This window comes from Chrysochloris asiatica, unplaced genomic scaffold (assembly GCF_000296735.1).
Source record: "Chrysochloris asiatica unplaced genomic scaffold, ChrAsi1.0 scaffold00025, whole genome shotgun sequence".
Taxonomy (NCBI): Eukaryota; Metazoa; Chordata; class Mammalia; order Afrosoricida; family Chrysochloridae; genus Chrysochloris; species Chrysochloris asiatica.
The window spans coordinates 19,086,178-19,108,443 of record NW_006408543.1 but is presented as its reverse complement, the minus strand read 5'-3'; the positions used below and the strand labels follow the sequence as shown (position 1 = coordinate 19,108,443).

The window sequence follows — 22,266 nt, the reverse complement described above, 5'->3', positions numbered from 1 at the left end:
TGAAAAAAGTAAGAAAAATTGTTACTACTGTTCTTCCTCAACCAGTCATCAAAAAGTTCATGGAAAAATTCCATTCTCTTTCAAGTCTATGAATTTTATGAGGCCGCTTTCTATTTGTGAGACTAACAGATAGTTCCAGAAAGGTATAGGCTGACAAGCCTCGAATGAGAGTTGTACTCCCTGATTTCCAACCACTGGCCACTGGAGGACACTTTAGAGCTGCAAGTGTGGGAAGGTTTATACAGGTGAAAGCTTGGTGACCATTCTAATACATGGCTTGTATACTAAGGGGCTGCAAAGGGTTTGTGGAAAATATAATGGAAAATTTTCACAAAAAGTTTGAATCCACCTCTTTTTCCTCTATTAGAATAGAACTTTTGATGAGAAGACAAGTTCACAGAAGCTAGCTGGCTCCCCTCATTCTTCCTCACCTAAAGATTTTCATCTTGACACCGTGAGTTATTAAATTCTTGAGTTGGGGCTGAGACAACAGTGAGTGACCCTCAGTTCCTAGCACATTGTTACACCATGGTACCCTGACAACATTTCTCCTCAGGCAGGCTGGCAGTGTCTCAGGGAACTATCAGGTCAGCACCAAAGAAAACACATAAGGAAGGAGCAGAGCTGTTAGCATCTCTAAGGAAGCCTCAGATTCTGCCAACGAATTCAGGGTGAACCAGAGCCGTTATCCCTCCCCCAGAGTACTAGACACCGAGTCTCACAGCTACCAGGGCTACGGGCTGGGCTGGTTCATTCCAGTTTGACCCACTGAACCTTACTCTATGTTTTAACAAGATCCTCAGATGATTCTAATGGTTTAACAAGATCCTCAGATGATTCTAATGGATTCTGGGGTCCCTTGTTAAAATGTAGACTCACAATCAGCATATCCAGAGTGGGAATGCAAATTCCCAGCACAGGGGTGGCACAGGGGTGGGGGGTGAGGATGGGGGTGTCAAACTGGCATGAACCGAGTTGAAGCCCTGGTTCATCTGAGACTCGGCTCCTGGTACTATGTGCGAGGGAAGGGCGGGCCTGTCTGAAGTCACATGCAGACTCTCCACCAGGACAGGCGGAGGTTAGAAGTAGGCCGGGCTGAGGGACAATGGAGATGTCATCCATCCAGCTTTCCACCTAGAGGAGGTGGCATTTTTGTACTTTCTTGTCTCAAGTGTGCCACCTCCAGATGGGGGAAGAAACATCTCTTAAAGCATGACAGAGCTGAAGGTGTTCAGGCTTCTGCAAAATCTCTCTTTTCTTAACCCAGGACAAACAGATCGGTATAATTTCAAGTACTCTGACAGAAGTGGTACCCAACCCCCAAAAAACCAAAAGCACAAAGATACAATTCAGTAAGATGTTCTCTGAGTGTTCCTAAGGGGTGTAAGACTGACAGGCTTCTTGCTCATCAACTAGGGAGGTGAACTGAACTCAAGAGGATTCTTCTCCCTCCCACCAGCCACCAACAAAACTGAGAAGGACAACACTGGAGGGTAAGAGATAACCCATAAACTTCAGGTGGTGATGGTGTGCCGTGGAATTGGTTCCGACTCATAGCAGCTCTGCACAGGGGTCCGAGGCTGTAAATCTTTATAGGAGCCTAAAGCCTCAGCTTTCTCCCCTGGAACCACTGGTCATTTCAAACTGTTGACCTTGAGGTCAACAGGCCGACTCGTAACCACAACACTACCAGAGCTGACCAAATTAAAGGACTCTTTAATGACAATATCTGCACAATGTTAATTCAAACAGAAAAGTCACACTGACAGCGTGGATGTGTATGTTGATCTGGCCCTCATAAACTGAACTTCCCAAACTTGGTGGAAAATTATCAGTTGTTGGTCCCAGTTTCCCCCCCCCCCCACATATTCTCCACAGCCAAGAAAAAACAATGGCACTTAACAACAACAAAAACTGAATAGAGACTGAAGTTGTCAAAACTTCATTTTGCATGGGTCTACCATCAACAACACATTGGTATGTAAGCAGCAGTCAAGAAATCAAACGCACAAGACCTTGCAAATGTTCAAGAGCAAAGAAGTCAGTTTTGAGGACTAAGAATCTTATTTTCAATCCTTTCACACGTGCATGCGAAAACTGGACAACGAGTAAGGAAGATGATAGAAGAATTGATGCATTTGAGTTACGATGTTAGGGAATATTAAAGTGCAGCCAGAATGCTCCCTAGAAGACAGGATGGTGAGACTTTCTTTGGTTCTTTGGACATGCTGTCAGGAGGTACCAGTCCTGGAAGCAGGACATCATGCTTGGTGGACTGACACAATGCACTCACACCTAACGATGGTGAGGCTGGTGCAGGACTGGGCAGTGTTTCTATTGTAACAACAACAACATGAATACAAAGACGTGTTGGAATGGTCTATTTTAGAAAACACATTCTAGATTGAATCTTGTAATAACTGAAACCAGAATCAAGACCTTGACACGATTCTGAGCAAACTGGCAGAGATGCTGGGCCACCTAAGGAAAAGTGGTAAGAATGTTTTACAAGTTGCTAATATGATGATATCAACTCAGGGAATCCCCTGGTAAGAATGTTTTACAAGTTGCTAATATGATGATATCAACTCAGGGAATCCCACAGTAAGGTCTACCGACATTTGTCACCAATAAATGTCCTGTCCCTCTCCCCTGTGATTTAAGACAGGTGCTCAGAGAAGCCCCCATTAAGCTCTCCCAGCCCAGAAGACAAACTCTTCATCTCATTCCTCCAGATAATCTGAATATACAGTGCACCACACACACCCTGTGAGAATTAACATCACGCCTCAGGTTAGCCATGCAGATGGAAAGCTGAGAACTGGCTCTTCCTCACAGCACACCTGAAACCCACACCTTCCCGCACAGGAAGGTAGGAGTGTAGCTCTCAGAAATGCAACGCCGATGGATTTTCTTACCAAAAAGTTCAAGTACATCCTCCACAGTAAGGGGCACTGGCTGCCGTTGTCGCTCCGGATTGCGTGTTCAAACAGGGCTTTGATTCGATTTGTTAAGCCGCTCTCAGGAATTGTGGCATGTACTTCTCCACCTTCTACCCTGCAAGGAAAAGAAAGGCTCGTGTAACCCTGAGCATCCGTCCTACATCACCGGAGGAAGGACAAATGTCAGCAACTAGACAGTGTCAGAGAGCAGGGCTGTGCGAGAGGCCCACCAATCCCCACCCTGTGTGTTCGAGCAGAACTGTAGTCCAGTTCTATTTAGTCGCTGATTGATTTGGTAGTTAACTAACCATGCCTTCTTTCTCAGGTGGGCCTAACCATTTGTGCCGTGCAGGGACTCGGTCAGTAGGATGCAGATAGTAACGTATGTGAAGCAAAGACCTTTCCATTCAATACAGAAAATGAGACTCCTATGGTGTGGATAAAATCCCAAAGGGAGAAATAAAATCACAAAGCGAAATACTATTGGAAGGCATTTGTCCAACTGATGCAGTCAGAATTAAATGTCAGCAAAGTCTCTGCCTAACTAAGAAGCTAAAGGTGTCCGGGCCCTGGGGAACCGGACTCTGTTGTTATTCAAAATCATGAAAGTCAGCCATGATCCCACTCTGCTAAGCCCTTAGTTTTCTACCGTTTCCCATTTTACAGATGAGAAAGCGACATGTCCCAGACTCCCAGCCCCAGTGGCAGAGTTGGGGACTTAATTCAGAGAGATCAGCTCCTGAGCCCTTGCTCTGAATCTGCACACTGTCACTACGGCTTCACAGGTGCCACCCGCGCACCATCAACACCTAGACTCCCAAAAAGCCTGGCTTTGGAAGATGGTATCTGGATGCTGTGTGTGAAGTATCCTCTTCCTGTAGGTGACTCTACACCTCAATGCCCACAGCACGTGATCCAGGCACGGCTCCATATTCGTTTCTGGGACTCCTGAGACCTAGTGGAATGGTGCACACCTTCCAGCCGGCTCTATGGATCACACGAAACAGACAACAGTAGTTACCTCTGAACAGTTTCCACCAGCCTTTTCCTCGTTTTCTCCGTCTCAATAGCAAACAGCCAAGGCTCCAAGGATCTGGTAGACCTGGTGACGGCATCAAAGAATCTCCTGGCCTGGCTGGCATGGTGGGACTTGTTTTGAATCTGGATGTATGACCTCCAAAGGGTCTGGTTGCCTGGATACAACTTCAGCGCCTTGGAGAGAGCCTCCCGCAGAGGGGCCAGCGGGTAAATGCTGACTTTCATGTGGAACTGGAGCAGACGTGTGTGCATCAGGGTGACGTCTTCGAGGGCGCCAGCCCAGCTGTGAGGGGGGCTGCCACTGTCCCCCGGGCCTGAGCCCTTCAGTTTGGCTAGCACCTGCTCGTACACCCGCACGGCGGCCTCAATGCCCGTGGTCAGGTACTGGAAGAGCATAAAGCACCTGACCACGCTGACCACGCGGCTGGCGGAGCTGCTGGGAGTCGGGTCTGAGCCGCAGTTCACGTCCAAGCTGTCCTGCAGCACGTGCGTGTACGCCTTCCGGGCCTTCAGCATGTGAACCGCCGACACCGGCCCAGTGTAGGGCCCGTAGGGGGCGCTCTCAGTCAGCCTGGTGAGGACGTGGACTGCTCGTGATGAGGTGGCCCCGCTCACGTCCCCCAGCAGCCCCACCTCCAGTTCTGCATAGAGCAGACTGAGTTCGCAAAGCTCAGCATCCCTCAGCCGTTCGGTCCCCGCCATGCCAAGCGCTGTATCGAAAACCTTCCTGGCGTCCTCTGTGTTGCCCAGCAGCCACTCCAGATGTGCATACTGCTTCCAGAGGCAGACAGCGCTGCAGTTCTCGGGTTCCTGAAGGAGGTGCTTGGCTAGTTTCTTACAGTTCTTTCCTAGTGACTTTAATTTCTTCTTGTTTTTCGTGTGCAGACACCAAATGACCTACAGATACAAAAAATGCTTCAAGTGCACTGTGACTTTAAAGCGACTTCTCTACTGTCAACTTTCAAAAGCTACACAAGGAGTCTCGTATCAAGACTCAGATTGTCTGTATCAAACTCAGATTCTAGCAGGGCCCTAAACCACCCAAAACCAAACTGCTGTCATCAAGTCAATCCCTCCTCACAGAGATCCTGTATAAGCTTTACAACACTGCTGTTGTTTATGGGGCTACACAGTGGCATCTTTCTTCCATGGAGCAGCTGGAGGGTTTGGCCTAGTGGTTGGCAGTTCAATGCTTACCACAGAATGCTATCAGCGTGCCTTAACAGAGCCAAGGTAAAGGTACCTTGTTAAGTGCCAGCGAAGGCGGTTCTGACTCACAGCAACCCTGTATAGGGTTTCTGAGGAGTAGCTGGTGAGCTTGAACCACCAACCTTGTCGTTCAAACTAACCTCGCAGTCCAGCACATTAACCCGCTCCCATAAACAATGCATGTACATGAAATCTCATGCACATGTCCAAAGGGGCTACCAAATTTTATCAAAAGACATGACATCATTAAGACAGTCTTAATAATGTCGAGAACTTGAGTGTGAAGATTCAATACTAACTTGTGGCCTGTAGAGGGCAGAACAGTCAATCAATCCCAGACGAATTTCTAGCACCTAGTGGGACAAAGATAAGGCTTTCTGCTCCCGTAAAGGTTTACAGCCTCAGAAACCCTGTACAGGGTCGCTATGAGTCGGTTCTGACTCCACAGCACATAACCACCACCACCACCACCAGTGTGGCTTCATAGAACACTGCATTGTGCTCAAGAGGAATCTGTATCTGGACCAAGAGGCAGTTGTTCGAACAGAACATGGGAACACTGAATGGTTTAAAATTAAGAAAGGTATGCAACAAGGTTGTATTCTTTCACCATGCTTATTCAACCTGTATGCTGAGCAAATAATCCAAGAAGCTGGGTTCTATGAAGAAAAATGTGGCATCAGGATTGGAGGAAGACTCATTAACAACCTGTGATATGCAGATGATACAAACTTGCTTGCTGAAAATGAAGAGGACTTAAAACATTTACTGATGAAGACCAGAGAGCACAGCCTTTGGTATGGGTTACATCTCAATATAAAGAAAACAAAAATCCTCACCACTAGACCAATAAACAACATTCTTATCAACGGAGAAAAGATTGAAGTTGTCAAGGACTTCATTCTTCTTGGATCAACTATCAACACTCGCGGAAGTAGCAGTCAAGAGATCAGACGACGTATTGCACTGGGCAAATCTGCTGCACAGGAACTTTTTAAAGTGTTGAAGAGTAAAGGTGTCAGCTTGAGGACTAAGGTGCGCCTGACCCAAGCCATGGTATTTTCAATAACCTCATATGCATGCAAAAGCTGGACAGTAAAGAAGGAAGACTGTAGAAGAATTTGACGCATTTGAGTTATGGTGTTGGAGAATATTAAAAGTGCCACGGGCTGCCAAAAGAACCAATAGATCCGTGTTGCAGCCAGAGTGCCCCTTGGAGGCCAGGATGACCAAGCTTTGTCTCTCTTACTTGGGACATATTGTCAGGAGGGACCAGTCACTGGAGAAGGATATCATGTTTGGTAAGGTGGAGGGTCAGAGAAAAAGAAGAAGACCACCAACGAGATGGATTGGCCAGGTGGCAGCATCGATGGACTCAAGCGTGGCAACAGTGGTGAGGTTGGCCCAGGATTGGGCAGTGTTTTGTTCTGCTATGCATAGGGTTGCTATGAGTTGGTACCTGCTCGATGGCATCTAATAACAATAGTGTGGAGTCCTGGTGTGGCACTTTGGGCTAATGCATCAGACTGCAGAGTCATTTGAACTGTAAGGTCAGTTTCCAGCTCACCAGCTGCTCCTTGGAAACCCTATACAGGGTTGCTTGGGGTCAGAATCGACTCGATGGCATTTAATAATAACAGAGTAGGTGAGCAAGCAGCTTATTTTATCTGTCTTAAGTAGCCACTAAGTCCTCTAACGCTGCTAAGGCTTACGCTTGGTTCTTCATATAAACATACACAGCACACCACCACCACAATGCACAGCTCTGGAGTTTCTCCCATTCCTCTGCTACCCCATGGAAGAGAGGGGATGTGCTACCCCATGGAAGAGAGGGGATGCAGCCCCACTGTGCAGAGGACCCACTGAAAGAGCGCAGGGTCTGGGCCAAGGAGGATGCCGCTCTTACCTTTGCCTTCTCGTGCTGTAACCAGGAGGCACAGAGCTGAGACTTTTCCTTGCCTGAAAACAGAGGCAACACCAGGTGGAAGACGTTGCGGATGAACTCCTCGCCCTCTCGGCCCTGGGCCCTGGTCCAGCGCTGACAGCCAAACCGGTCCATGCGGCCGACACAGCTCACACCAGAAAACGAAGGGCTGGCACCAGTGAGCGGCTGCTCCTCATGAAGTCTACCACGGAAGACACTGGGCTCGTCCATGGCCAGATACAGGCATGAGGCGGGAAGAGTAAAGCCACAAGGCACGCCCAGGAACTGCAGGAAGGCCTCCACCAGCTGAAACCGAAGGTCTGGACTGCAGAGTCGGATCAGAGATGGCCCAATGTCGTCAAACAACACCTGCAACAGAAACGGCGGGTCTGCTGAGGTAAGTGCAGCCTTGGCAGCAGTCCCCGGGACTTAGGTACTTGTGACTCAATGGTATCCAAGGAGCTGGTGGCCTGAGTGGTTTGGTAGTTCGAGCCTCTGCAGGACACTGTGGAAGCAAACAGTCCTGGACACAGGGGTCAGGTCTCTAGAGTTCACGTGTCACATGCAAACCCTCCACACCTAATGAACCTCTGGACCCATTCAGGGAGACTCTCAAAGCTAGAAATACTGTTCTGTCTACAACCACTGTCTCCAAGATGATCTTCCAAACATCGAGCGCCCCCTCCCTGATCCTTTATAGAAGGACACGTAGAGGAAGACATAAAAGCAAAACAGCCCTTCCTTCCCTCTCTCCCTACATCAAATCACACGGACAATTCCACACCCAGCTTTTCATTCTTCAGTTCGTAAATTCTGACTCCCTTCCTGAAATTTCTACTGAAATCTTCTCCCTTAAAAGTCAACGATCACTTCTTCATTTCCAAACCTGGTGGCCTTGTCTCCCCCAAACATACACACTTTTCTCAGGGGGCTTGGATGCTGCTGGAGGTCTTTGAAATAGCTCTCATGCTGGTTTTTAAGATGTACCCAACACCCGCAGTGACCAGCGGCCAAAGGCATGGCCCCTGCCGTCCACCTATTATCTCTCCCTACAGTTCCTCTGTGTGCACCCCACCACTCTATCTGAGATGATGATGTTTGCGCTGTTTTCTTAAGACCTTTGTATGTGGAGATTTAGGACAAAGTGCACTTTAACAAATCTTTGTTGAACTGAACCAAATTCAAAACACAGCTTAGGGTGAATGGAGTCTGAAACAGACACATTCAGGTGCAGTTCCTGTGGATTAACTCTGCTGCACACACACAGGAGACTCCTACTTTCCCGACCTTCCTTGCAGCTATGTGTGGAGTTCTGGCCAGTGACATTATGGATGTTAGACCGATCCCCCACTTCCAGGCCTGATTCCTCCATGCTCCCTCAGATCCCTCATCTGCAGGCCTCTGGAGAAGATTCCGTGGGAGACTCCCAGGCCTCAGGGCAGAACTTCCTGAGACCAAGGCCCTGTTGTCTCTTGCACGGGCTGATTCAGTAGATTCAGTAGGCCTTAGCCACATGTGGTTAAAAAAAAAAAAAAAAAAGATCACAGCCCTGTAACTTACGGCAGCTAACAAACAAGAATGGCAAGTTTTCTGAAGGACACAAACCTCACAGTGGCCTCTAAAGAACTGTGAAGAGGACCGCCGCAGCCCTGCAGGGCACTGAGCATCCACACAGTATCTGCCGTGCTGGGCGTGGGGAGACCAGCAGGCTGGAGCGGGGGATCTCTAGGTGCCACAATGGGGAAGTAAGATCAGGGGAAGCATGCACACTTCTGACAGCACACATAGATAGGTGCTTTTGTACTTTTTACTTTTTTTTTTTAATTAAATGTTTTTATTTTGCATTGAGTGAAAGTTTACAGGGCACATCATCAGCTTCACATTCAACCATTCATATAGCTTGTTTCATTACATTGACCCCGCCATATATCATCAGTTTACAGTGTTTCTCTCTATCCTCTTTAGCTTTTTTTTTTGGATGGGGGGGGACTTGGCTTTTTGGAATTTACAGTCTCGGCTTTTAGGGAAGGTTTTTACATTTGTCTGTGGATATCTAGGGTTCATGTATGAGATTACTAACAAGCATTACTGAATAATCAGATGAGGGACAGTTTGCTATGTCTACTAGGTGGCTAGAGTCTGATCCTCAGAGCCTATGGTTTGAACGGTCAACAACGCTTGGGCCCACAGGGGCTTGGCCTCCTGACCGGGTCTGTACTGTCTGCATCTGAATCCTCCTTATTTATTGATTGTTTCAGGGATGCTGCCTGTCTTAGGCGGTCAGTGCAAATTCCTCAGTCTTACCAGTCATTGAGACTCATTGCAGCATGGCAATGGCTCTGTCTTAAGTAGCCGAGGTTCCACGTGATCCTTACCCGTCTCTGGCCATACGTCCATGTAGTTACTTTTGATCAGTTGTAATGAAGCAACATTTTCATTTTAAGAGTAAAGATAAGTATTTTCTTTGTCCCATATTGCTTTGGTCCATGAAAGAGGCTCAGAAATCGATAAACAGCCAGTAAGTTAAGGAGGAACTAGAGAGGCAATGGACCATGTTAACAGTGAGCCTTTTACCGAACTGTACAGGTTTGTGGCTGACTTCACGTGGCACAAGGCCTGGCTGGGAGGAGGGGAGAAGGGGGGAGAACCACTCCCTTGTCACAGATGCTGTCTGATGGGCTCGCCACAAAGAGGAAGCCAGAGCAGCGGCACTGTTGGGACTCCACTAGTCAAAGCCAAACGCGTTCCTCACAAAGGCTTAGAACAGAGGAGAGCTAAAGGACAGGAGTCTGCCCCAGATACGTGCTGCCTGGAAGCCGTCATCCTTTCCAGTCTGAAGGATGAGCTCGAACAACCTGGCTCTTATGGAGACAGGAGCCTCTAGCCAGGACAGGAGCCTACAAGCAGCCGGCAGGCCCCTCCTTGCTACCCAGATACCACCTTCCCCTTCAGCCTATCCACCCATGCACTGTGTCCAAACTCCAGTCTTGCCACTCTTGCATGTTCTAGGTGCTCATCAAATACTCACTTGGCACTCGAGGAACACTGACTGAGTAAATAGAATGTCTGCCTTTATTGTCATGTGACTCCCACGGAGCTGCAGGTACCAAGTCACTATGACAATAAAGGAGGTGACTGACACGCCTGAGGTGCCTGGTACTTAACACACATCAGCTCCTCCTGCAGTCACGCGTACGGGAGTGATGGCTATCTGCTGACTGTGGAGCTGAGAGGGCGCTGGGGGAAGGAAGCGGACACAATGCACAATTTACGGCAGTGAGTTTTAGACCCTCACAGGCTTCCGGGTGACGAAGGAACAGAATGAGCTGGAAGGCAGTCTCCAGAGGGGTGACCATGAGAGCGTACGCTGGGTGGTCCCTATCTATCCCTCTATCTGTATGCTGGGGGTGGTTCGGGAGGGGGTGTCCACAGACACCTCGGAAACCAGTCAAGTCCTGAGGCCAGCTGCTGGGTCAGCACCACAGGACAGGGGAAGAGTCCACCTACCTGCCTCTCCGGGTCCTCACAATCCTCCTCCGTTTGCTTCTTGGTCTTATCAGGGCGCCAAGGTCGCCAGTGCCGCTGGTCACGGGACCGCTCAGCACCCAGCCAGATCTGAGCCCTGGGCAGGCTCTTGTCTCTGATCTCCTGGTCATCTTCCTCAGGCTCATCGTCATCCTCATCTAGACAAGAGTTAAGACTTGGGGTTTACCGAGTCAGCAAACCAACCCCCCTCGACCCTGTCACCCTCTCTCTGGCAGGCTCGGTGCTGGGCACCCAGAGCTACCGTCCTGTGTTAGTAATTAGCTTCCTGGGGACATGGGCAGAGGGCTGGATGAACTCAGGTGGCTTAAGGACGCCACAGCAGTTAACCTGGGAGTGACGCATGGCAGAGTGACTCTGTGCGGAGGGAAACGTTCAAGGTCCACCCTGTCCTGGACAGAAGCCGCCAGCCTCATGTGACTTAATGGGCGATTGCTTTAACTGTCACTAGTGGTTGGTGTATGGGACAGGACAGTTCTAGAACTCTAAATCACACTGAATAAAAGGTATCCTTGTTGTTAAGTGCCATTGAGTCAGTTCCGATTCCTAGTGACCCTCTAAAGGCTTACAAAGAGCAGCTGGTGGGTCTGAATTGCCTACCTCAGTCCTTAAACAATTGCCATTTTTAGCAATTAATTATTTGACCTATGCTTATTATAATTTACTTAGAAAAAAAATCAAGAATTCAAGCTATGCTAAAGTGATTTCACTTTGCTTCCTAACTCTGCAGATGTGGAAAAAGGATAAAAGTCTGAATCATCTGTAAAGTGAAACATTCAGAGCTCATAAAATAATAACCAAGGAATATGAAACGGGACACTCAGGAACCAGCTTGAAACGGGACACTCAGGAACCAGCTTGACAGTTCTTTATCAGGGTTTCTGAGGCTTTAAATCTTGGCAGGAGCAGAAAGCCTCATCTTTCTCCTGAGGAGCGGCTGGTGGGCTCAAACCACGGAAATTGTGGTTCACAATCCAGTGTTTATCGTATGAAGCCACCAAGTTTCCCTTATCAGACTAGACACACACTTGTCATGGGACCCAGCGAGTGCACTCTTGGCCATCCACCCTAGGAAAATGAAAATCTATGATCACACAAAAAATGTGTACATAAACATTCGTGAATGTTTCATTCACAATAGCCCCAAACCAGAAACAACTCAGACATCCTTGAGCATGTGAATGGTTAAATTGCGGGACTTCTATGCAGAAAGACAACGTAGCAATAAAAGGTTCAGACAGCTTCAACCATCCGATGCTCATACAGGGGCGACAGTGTCAAAGGGGCTCTGAAAAGTTCATGGGAAGGTGGAATGAAAAGGTAACAGAATCCTATCATATGTATAGAGCATGACTCCATTCACACAGGATTCATGACATGGTGTGACCAAATCATAGAGGTGAAGTGAATGTCAGGAATAGGGAAGGCGGGTGGGTTTGTAATGGGACAGCCCCACAGAACCCATGGTGATGTTGAAACGGTTTTGCATGTTCGTTGTGGTGACGATTACACAAAACTATACACATGGTTAGGAGCACAAGTACACATGGTTAGGAGCACAAGTACTGGACTGAGGACCACAAGATCAACAGTTTGAGGCCACCAGCCACTTCTCAGCAGAACGATGAGGCTTTCTGTTTCCTCAAAGATTCAAGCCCCAAAACTATACCGTGTCAATTAATCAGAACTGATTCGACAACACGTGATAATATTGCATCATGTTGCACACACACAGAGGAGAATACAAGTAAAGCTAGTGGAATCTGAAGGAGCTCTGTGGATTGTATTAATCCATTTTCTGATTTTGAACTTGTACTCGAGTTCTACAAGACATTATCACTGGGAGGAACAGAGTGGAGGACACAGGACCTCTCTAACTTCTTTGCAACTTATACGTGTCTCTGATAAGTATCTCAAAAACCCAAAATTAAATCAGTAAATAAAAAAACAATTTAAATACATGCACAAGTAAATTAGCATTTTAAACTCCAATCTTTTACCAAACAACCTGAGTGACTCAGAGATAATTAAAATCTAATAATTTATCTCCTTCTAGATTTAAAATAATCCTTAAATCACTCTGACTCTTTCCACAAGAGATTCTTCCTGAGTTACACATTAGGCCTAGCTTTCTGAATTTATTACATTAAGAATTCCGAGAATTACATGGTTTTAAACAGAGTCCGTTCAGGCACACGGACCATGAAATAGAACGGAAAGAAAACTGAAAACCATTTTAGCCATTTCCTACATAACAATTACAGACAAGCAGGAAGTGAAGACAAGAGACAAGAAATAAGCAAGAGGGAATATCAAAGGAATGCATGATAAATCCTTACTATTCTGTAGGATAAACACTAGCCTGTGAACCACAAGGTCGCTCCAAGGCTACCAGCCACTCCTTGGTAGAAATATGAGACTTTTGTACCCACAAAAAAATTAATAGAAATTCCAGAATTGAAAGGCAGACAAGTTACGTTGTGGCTGAGAGGCGCCTTACCTGGGTTGATGACCACCCAGCCACCTCGCTCCTGCTGGTGCATCCATGCTCGCCAGCCGTGGGCCCCCTTCTCCCCAGCCCGGGGTTCACCGCTGTCCCAAAATGGCTCAAAGAATTCCACCTGTTTTGGATTAAAACATGGAGGTTAGAAAAGCCTGCAGGTCACTGGGCATGGAGCTGAAATCAGTCTGCGATCAGTCTCTGACAGATCTGATACACACTTCCAAAGAGCAAAATTGGTTGCAGGGACGCTTTGCTTTATTGCAGTTCACAGTTACTGCACTTTTTATAAATGGAAAGTTTGTGGCAACCCTGAGCTGGACAGTGGGTTACTTTTTGTAATTCTCAGGGTATTTCAAACTTTGGTGAGACTTCATCTCTCATACTTAGGACCTATCACCAGGAAGGACCAGTCCCTGGAGAAGGACATCATGCTTAGTAGAGTGGAGCATTAGCAAAAAAGAAGGAGACCCCCAATGAGCTGGAGTGGCACTGTGGCAGCAGCTGTGGGGGCTCAAGTTGAATCAATGTAGCAACAATTGTGAGGTTGGTGCAAGACCAGGCAGTGTTTCGTTCTAGGGTCGCTGAGTCAGAGCCGACTCAACAGCACCTAACAACACGGCACACTTAGACTACAGTACAACGTAAACACGACTTCCGCTAGGACACCACAAGTTATGCGACGTGCTTTACTGGTACCTTTGCTTTACTGTGGTCATCTGGCGAGATAGCCTGAGGTCTGCTTGCCTGTATCCAGTGTGGTTGGTGCCCGAGCCCTGCCACATGCCACCCGTGTGTAGTCCTCTTCCCTTGGGAACAGCTGGGCCTTCTGGTGACCCGAATACAGCAGAGAGAAGAGGCGACACTCCCAAGACTGAGTAACAGGGACTAGCGAGCTGGGCCTGCAGCTGGGTGCCCGAGGAGTGTTTCCCAGTCCCCTGGGGATGCTGGCATTGCCAGTTCCCCTACCTGATCCCTGCTTCCAAGATCTTTGAGGGGAAGGGACTCAAGGTTTCCAAGGACAGGCTGCGAGCCCTTAGGGCACAACCACATCCTAAGTCACATTATGTTGCGAGCACGTGGCCCAGACCACAGGAGGGACTCCCTACGGTGCTTCTGGCACAGATGTAGAATAAAAAGGTCTGTGGTGTTAAGCTGCAGGAGGCCTCCTGTCCTCACTGGGCACTGGGTCAACATGTGGTCACCAGTTCACTGTCAATCCATCATCCAGTGGACAGATTTAAGCACAACAGGGTAACTGTGGTATCAATGTACAACAGGTGAGCTGGTACCCTGCTCACTGACTGTGTCTATAAAGAGGACAAGCAGGCGTCCCCCAGGCACACCACATGCCAGGAACCAGGGCATTACCCAGCCTGAGGCCAGGGGAGAGCGCTGTCTCCAAGGGACATGAGAGAACTGGGTGAGTGGCCGAATGTGGGCCCGCTCAGTCAGGGCAGCTGAGAGATGGCACTCGCTCCCGCTACGATTTGCTCTGAAGGCAGGATGGAAGGAGGTGGGCTGGAGTGGAAGGAGGAAGGACGTGGCAAGTGGTCACGAGGAGTTGGTTTATTCCACAGAAACAGACCAGCATCAGACTGACCGGTTCCTGTTCCCGTCTGTAGGTTATAAAGGCCATTTATTTCATGTAGAATAAAAGGCTGGATTGGGATTTGATTTCCAGACACTTCAGAGCCCTGGGCTCCTCCCTCCAGTCATGGGCAGCGCCCAGCAAGCCCTCATCAGAGAAAGCTGTCCCAGTCCTCGAGTCTGTTAGGAATCACTTCTGTAGCAAGCATTTAGAATATTAGAGTACGAGGGACTTCAGAAGGTGCATGGAAACACGGAATGATAAAGATCATGGAATTCTCCCACCAACTTTCTGAAGTCCCCTGGCATTTTTTAAAACATAGTATTTTTATTAGCTGGCTTATTAGATGAACAAGTGGCATTATTAACTGGTATCATCCTTAGGTACCAACATAAAGAATGATCTTTACTAGCAATTCCTGAAATTTTACCTTAGCATCATGAATTCAGATACCCTAGCCATCCTCTGGGAGCATGATGATTCTGTAGAATAAGCACTGGACTATGAACCACAAGGTCAACAGTTCGAGCCCATCAGCTGCTCTGTGGAAGAGAACCGAGGGTTCCTGCTCCCACAAGGATTTACAGCGTCAGAAACCCTACACAGGCTCGCTATGAGTTGGAACTGACTCAATGGCACTTAACATCTGTCCTCCACGAAACCCTCTCTGCAGAGTAGAAAACTCTTGTTTCAGTGGAAAAGGGAAAAGACAGGTTTTCTTGTATGTCTAATGTGGTGATCAGACATCACCAATATTGGCCATGGTCACCTGTGATGGCCCAGATCTCCCGCCCACAGCTAGAACTGTTGCTGACCAAATGCCACCAGTCACCGCACCAGCAGTTCTAGCCGAGACTTTAGGGAGTGGAAAAGCTGACTCGGGGGGTAATACAAGACCGGGCCAGAAGAGAGGGACACGTGCCTGAAAAAGACATGGCAGCCACTTCCCGGACTGATAGACAACTAGGCTTTAAACAGGGCCACCAGAAAGGAAGAAGCTTTATTACAACAACAACTAAAAAGCCCTATTTTCACATACCATGCTCTATGACTTTCACCAGGAGATTTCTGAGCAACAGTCCTGAGGATCTCAAGGCGGATATTACATTGTGAAAAGACCACCACCACCTGCCATTATCCACACCTTCCCCCCAGAGACACACACAGACAGACAGAGGCCAGCTACACTGACACCAGTCGGTACCTGTCCTTTGGTCGGCAGATCTTTCACGCTGTCGGGTTTGAAGAAGGTGAAGTCGACCATGGCCTGGAACAGAGAGACCGCCTTCTCCGAGTGGCCAGCCTGCCGCAGGAAGTGGCACTGCTGAAGGAAGAGGGCTGCAAATGGGGAGGCCAGAGGCTCAGGAGCAGAGTTACACCATTAAGGAGGAAAAACACAGCTGCTTTCATACGGAGTACACATATGGACTCCTGGTATAATACTGTGGAGTAATGTGCTGGTACCGCAAGGTCGGTGGTTCAAGCTCACCATCCGCTCCTCGGAAACCCTATACAGGGTTGCTGTGGGTCGGAACCGACTCAACAGCACTTAAAAACAATTACATATCCAATGGTACATATGCAATTACATATACATTTCGTATACGTCCCTTTCAAACCAGGATGTGTAAACACTGTTTCTGAGGAGCAGCTGGTGAGCTTGAACCGCTGACCTTGTGGTTCAAACCAACTTCACAGTCCAGGGCATGAACGCACAGCGCCACACCATATATGTACTGTATATATGTCCTGGTTTAAAAGGGCTTACAACACTATCATCAAAGTATACAGTATACATACTCTAATTTTCATATAAAGCCATCACAGAATTCAACTATGAAGATCAAAAAATAAGTCAGGAGGTTCGTATCAATATTGGAAGCGCAAACACTCCAAGCTCATTGTTGTTGTTGTTGTTGAGTGCTGTCGAGTTGGTTCCGACCCATAGCGACCAAGCTCATTACTACAAGAAAAATTAGAAGGATGATTTAACAGTTTCATCAGAAAGTCAAGGTCTGTACTCAGTTGATCACTAGGTGGCACTACTGAGCAATTTTCCATCAAAGCAGAGTCCGTGGACAACACGTTTGGTATTGGGAAATTTTACTTGGCCTTAACACTTCTGATGTGGTGCTCTAGAATCAACAGTGGACTGTGAACCACCACGTTAGCAGTTCAAACCCACCAGCTGATTCTTGTAAATCCTATCCAGGGTCGCTATGAATTGGAACAGTCTCAACAGCATTAGCAGCAGCAGCTAAGGTACAGTTCCAGTTGTGAAATAACATTGAGCCATTTAGGGTTATCATATGTGATATAGACACTAGGGATGTGGTGCTGCGGGTTAATGCACTGGACTGCAAGGTTGGTTTGAACCACAAGGACGGTGGTTCAAGTCTACCAGCCACTCATCGGAAGCTCTATACAGGGTCGCTATAAGCCTGAACTGACTTACGGCACTTAACAATAGACACTATAGGGATAGACAAGTCTGTGTGGTTAAATGTATATCTTTAGACACCAACAATAAAACCCAATGGTAGGCAATCCAATGAATACCTACTAGGTAGGCATTGAACTAGACTCAACACATGCGTGAGACAAGCCGACTCACTGGAGTGTTGCTGATGGAGAAACTGGAGCACAAGCCAAAAGCCAGGAAAGGGCAAAGGCACGCTTCAAGTTCCCATCTGTGCTGTGATTTCCAGTGAGTCGGCGCATCTCACATACACGATTGAATGAGACCCTCGAATGGTACAGGCTGCCAAAGTAGTTAGGAAACTTGACTACATCTGCTGCGTTAACCGGAGTCCTGGTGAAGTGCTGGGCGGTCAGCACTGGACTGCTAACCGCACAGTCAGAGGTTCAAACCCACCAGCCGTTCCTTAGAAACCCCATACAGGGCCGCTATGAGTCAGAACTCACTCAACGGCACTTAAGATCAACAACAATTTAGTTAAGCAGAGAAGCTGGGACTTCCAATCCCATGGCTGTTTTCTAACTGCTGTCTCTTCGGCAGTATCGAATCTTCCTGGCACAGAGGGGAAACTGCAGATCTGTTGTTATACCCCAAAGGAGCCATAAGACATCTCAAATGGGTTTTATCAGACCACTTAGACTTTCTAAAATAAAGCAAAAAACAACCCTCGTTTTCAACTCAAGCACAAAGAAAAGATAACTAGCCCACGTCCACAGATGGGTGCGTGGTTCCTTACCAAACATGGCCTCCTCGGTGCCAGGCAACACGGGGTGAGATAAGATGCTGCCATCCTTAACAGAAGACAGAGTACTCAGGCATTTTCCATAAAGACTGTGAATCTTTGATATTGAAAAGGTGCTAAATTGGCTCTGGCAAAATAGAAGGTACTTCTGCCAAAGGGCTGTGTTGTTGGGGTGCAAGAATATTAGCTTCTGCCACTCTTTGAGCAGAGTGCCGGGCTCCCAGAACTCGGAGCAGAGCTTCAGCTTGGCCAACTTCAAGTCCACACTGCTCTGGTTGCTTTCAATGGCCCGCTCCAGGATGGCCAGCTTCTTCTCCAGGATGAGTTTCAGGGACCGTTTCCGCTTCTCCTGCTCGCCTTCGTCAACAGCGTACAGGCCTGGCCTCCTCATGACCTCGTCCTCAACAACAAAACACAACACGAGCAGGTGAGTCTCAGAAGTGCCTTGGCACCCAGAGAGGAACTGACCACGGCCAGCAGATCTTCCTCTCAAGTGTCACTCAGACCTTCTCAGTAAACACTGGATCTTTTCTTTCCTTAAGAACTTGGTTGCTAGGGTACCTGTATCAGCCCATGTCTGATCGAGTGTTGATTTCACCTGATTTACCAGTCCACTTGGAAATTTTAAACTTAGTAATAGACCAGTATCTAGCACAAAATACGGAAGCCTGGAGTGGCGTTGTGGGCTAATACGCGGGACTACAAAGTCTGTTTGAACCACAAGGTTGATGGTTCAAGCTCACCAGTCACTCCTCAGAAACCCTATGCAGGGTTGCAATGGATCAGAACTGACTCGATGGCACTTAACAACAACAAAGCAAAAAATCCAAGGGGTCCTGGTAGTGCCGAGGATTACAAGTGAGGCTGCTGACCACAAGGTCCGCAGTCGCTCTTAAGGAGGAAGATGAGGCTTTCTGTTCCTGTGCGAGTTTGCACCCTCAGAAACCCTGCACAGGGTCAGAACCAATCACCACCACCAGCACCAAATACTGTGAAAGCCCTTCTCTGAAGAGCCAACCCTAGCCACCAGTCAAGAGTGGTTCCAGACTGGGGGCAGAGCAAGCACAGGCTAGACAGGCAGAGTGGCTCCGGTGAGGGTCACTCTGGAACAGCCCTCCCCTGAGCTCTACTGTGTGTCTGTCTGCCTGCGTGTGCCACGTGCACTTCAGAACAGCGGCTCCCTGCCTGGAGAACGCCTACACTGCCTCCCAGGTTCCTTCAGGTCCCCGTTTCTCCCTTCTTCTCCCCACTACCCAATGGCACCACGTGTCCAGCACTGCTGACCCCGGGCTGCACTGACTCACATGTCCATCTTTCTCAGTGGACTTGAAGCAAGCTCAGAGCAGGTACCTGAGATGCCCAATACTAGGGTGCCTCCCAGGAGCTCAAAAACGGCTGCAGATGGAACAGGTTTGCACAAAATGAAGGATGTCATGCTAATGCAGAGAGAGCTCTGGTGGCGCACTGAAAGATTGACCGTCTGAACCCACCGCTGCTCCACAGTAGAAAGATGTGGCAGTCTGCTTCTGTGGAGGTGACCACCTCGGAAACCCTGTGGGGCAGCTCTACTCTGACCTACAGGGTCACTATGAGTCAGAGCTGAGTCTACGACAGTGGGTTTACTTTACGGTCACACCTACCTGAAAAGCGACGAAGGCCATCCACAGCTGGGTGTCCTGAGGCGTCTCCCGAACCTTCCTGTTAAACTCCTCCACCTTGGCCTTGAGAGCGGCCTGTTCTCTGTCTGGCTGTGAGTCTGCAGGCTTTGACTCTTGCTCTGAAGGTCCCTGTCCCTGCAGCCACTGTGTGGTGGAATGGTCATAGATGCCCAGAGGGTTCACCGAGGTTGGCACAGGAAGGGTCGGGTCATCCAAGTCCTTCACTCGTATGAACGAGAGTGGCTCCGATGAGGGCAGTGCGGTTTGACAGCTAACAGCCACGCCATCAGTGCTCAGCAACCCCACGCTTTTCTTCGTGAAGTAACGTTCTAGACGCTTGTGCGAGTGCTTCTTTTCTGTGGGCGCCCCTTCCCAAGATACACACTGCTTCTTTGGGTTAATGCCGAGGCAGGAGTCTCCTTTCCTCTTATACCTGACATTTGAGAAAGAAAAGTAGTTACGGAGGGAACAGGCACATCGCAGGCATATTACATTTAAGTAAGCTAATGGCATTCATTCCCCAATGCCTCCCCTTCAAACAGTGCCTACTGAGAGAAGTCGGAAGGTTCGTACTGAAGGTGGTTCTACCTGCTTTGACTTCCTTCTATTGGATTTCAACTCTCTGTCAGCACCTCGTGACTTTAAGATCATGCCTGTCTTCCAAATCAAAGGAACCGATGATCTCTTGGAGCTCTGTCATCAAAGTACTGTCACCTGCATTACATCATGTGATCATAACCCTATGTGACAGGTAGGGCAGGAATTATCTCTTCCCTCTCTTACACTATTCCTAGGGAAGGTAACTGAGGCCTAGAAGGTTAGGCTGTCATCTGATAGACGGTCACGTCCCCTTCAGAGGACAGCATAGAGGTCTAAGGTTGTCTTTTCAACTCTGAGACAGAGTATGGTAAATGAAATTGCATTTGTACCTTTGTTCTTCAGGGCAAAAGGGTGGGATATAAAGTGCTTTTGCAGAATGTGGAGGTGGACCCAGAGTGACAAACACAAGACTACTAACTGTGTGCCCAGACAAAAGGTAAGGATAAGTGTGTGCTTTCTCTTTGCGAGTTACACAAATAACCCGATAAAAACATGGCCAAAATTGTGAACTAAATACAAAACACAATGTCCAATGTTGTTGTTATTGTGTACTGTTAAGTTGGTTCCGACTCACAGCAATCCTGTGTAGGGATTCCAAGGAGCCGTGGGCGGGTTTGAACTGCCAACTTTGTGATGAGCAGCCCAGTGCTGGACATCACTAGTTCCCAAGGAAATGCAAATGAGTACAATTGACACCCATCCACACCAGACCCAATCCAGTGCTATCCAGTCAGTGCCAACCCACAGGGCCCTACACAAGGTGGCTGAGGCTGTTAGGCCTTTACAGGACAGACAGCCACATCTTTCTCCCTCAGAGCAGCTGATGGGTTTGAACTGCCAATCCATCCAAACAACTAAAATGGTAAGAATGGCAGTACCGTACAGAAGATTGGCGAGTCACATGCCCAGCGGCCAGGACTCCCATGCCCTGTGAAAGGGAAGCAGTTCTACCCTAGGCATTTACCCAAGGAAGACCACACTACAGTCAACACAGAGTCTCCCGCACGATGTTGACAGCAGCTTCATCCACGACACAAAATACTGCAAGGTCCGCATGCCCACCAGAAGAATGGAGACACAAAAGGTGGTCCAGACCCATGGTAGGGTGGAGTAACTGACCAGCAGTAAACAGGCGCGGGCCTACTGATCAATGCTACACCATGGATGAAATCTCACTACCACTATGCTGCGCAACACAAGCCAGACACAGGGAGTGCACACAGAATCATTCCACTGCAGTGGGATTCTCGGGCAGACAAAACCCATCAACAGGGCTGCCTCTGAGGCACATACTGACTGGAGAGGGCCATAAGGGAACTTTGGGGCTCAAAGCAACACCCTGTACTTCCGCAGGCTCTAGGTTACAGAGGCGCATGCATTTGTCACAACGCACCAAATGCACACTGCAAATGCAGGCATTACTCTGCACATAAGTTGTTATCCAAACACAAAACGGCATGAACACTGAACTCCATTTAATGATGTACATGCTGTAGTCCGCAGAGGTAGTGTGTTGGTGTCACCGCTGCGAAATGTATCGAGAAAATAAAAAGGATGGATGGACGGACAGACGGACAGATTAATGTGACAAAGCAAGTCAGGTGTTAACATCAGGATGCAGATGATGGCTATGTGAGCGTGAGTGCTCACTGTAGAAGTCTCAACACTGCTGCACGTTTGTGCTTTTCCTCAGCAGAGGCCGAGGGGAAGAGGCTGTCTCTCTGCCTAGTTCCCTGGATCAGCAGCACGCTGGCTCCTCTCACACCCTCTGCTTCCCACTGTCCAGAGGGACCATGGGCAGCTCTCTGCTTTCCTGGCCCCACCATCACTGCTCAAGTTAGTGAGCTGCACCTCGGGAGAACATTCCTCACACACATGTGTAACTTCCGTATGAACCCCTCTTTTATGTTCTCTACAAATTCTTTCTTAATTATTTCAGAATAATCCGGGTCTATTCCATTTATTGGAGTCCTGGGCTACACTGGGTTAATGCGCTGGACTGCAAAGTCGTTTGAACTGCAAAGTCGGCAGTTCAAGCTC

General features: G+C 48.3%; 1 protein-coding gene across 1 annotated transcript in view; it reads right to left on the bottom strand.

The window, feature by feature from the left end:
- The window catches only part of NRDE2 (NRDE-2, necessary for RNA interference, domain containing), a 44,207-nt gene that overhangs the window by 1,519 nt on the left and 20,422 nt on the right, over positions 1 to 22,266 (bottom strand). Inside the window, exons 5-12 of the mRNA XM_006839577.1 lie at positions 19,609 to 20,059; positions 17,963 to 18,368; positions 15,952 to 16,085; positions 13,157 to 13,277; positions 10,621 to 10,796; positions 7,096 to 7,482; positions 3,964 to 4,877; positions 2,919 to 3,057 (exon numbers count right to left, since the gene is read on the bottom strand). Coding sequence (XP_006839640.1) covers positions 2,919 to 3,057; positions 3,964 to 4,877; positions 7,096 to 7,482; positions 10,621 to 10,796; positions 13,157 to 13,277; positions 15,952 to 16,085; positions 17,963 to 18,368; positions 19,609 to 20,059 — 2,728 coding nt within the window. The remainder of the gene's footprint in view (positions 1 to 2,918; positions 3,058 to 3,963; positions 4,878 to 7,095; positions 7,483 to 10,620; positions 10,797 to 13,156; positions 13,278 to 15,951; positions 16,086 to 17,962; positions 18,369 to 19,608; positions 20,060 to 22,266) is intronic.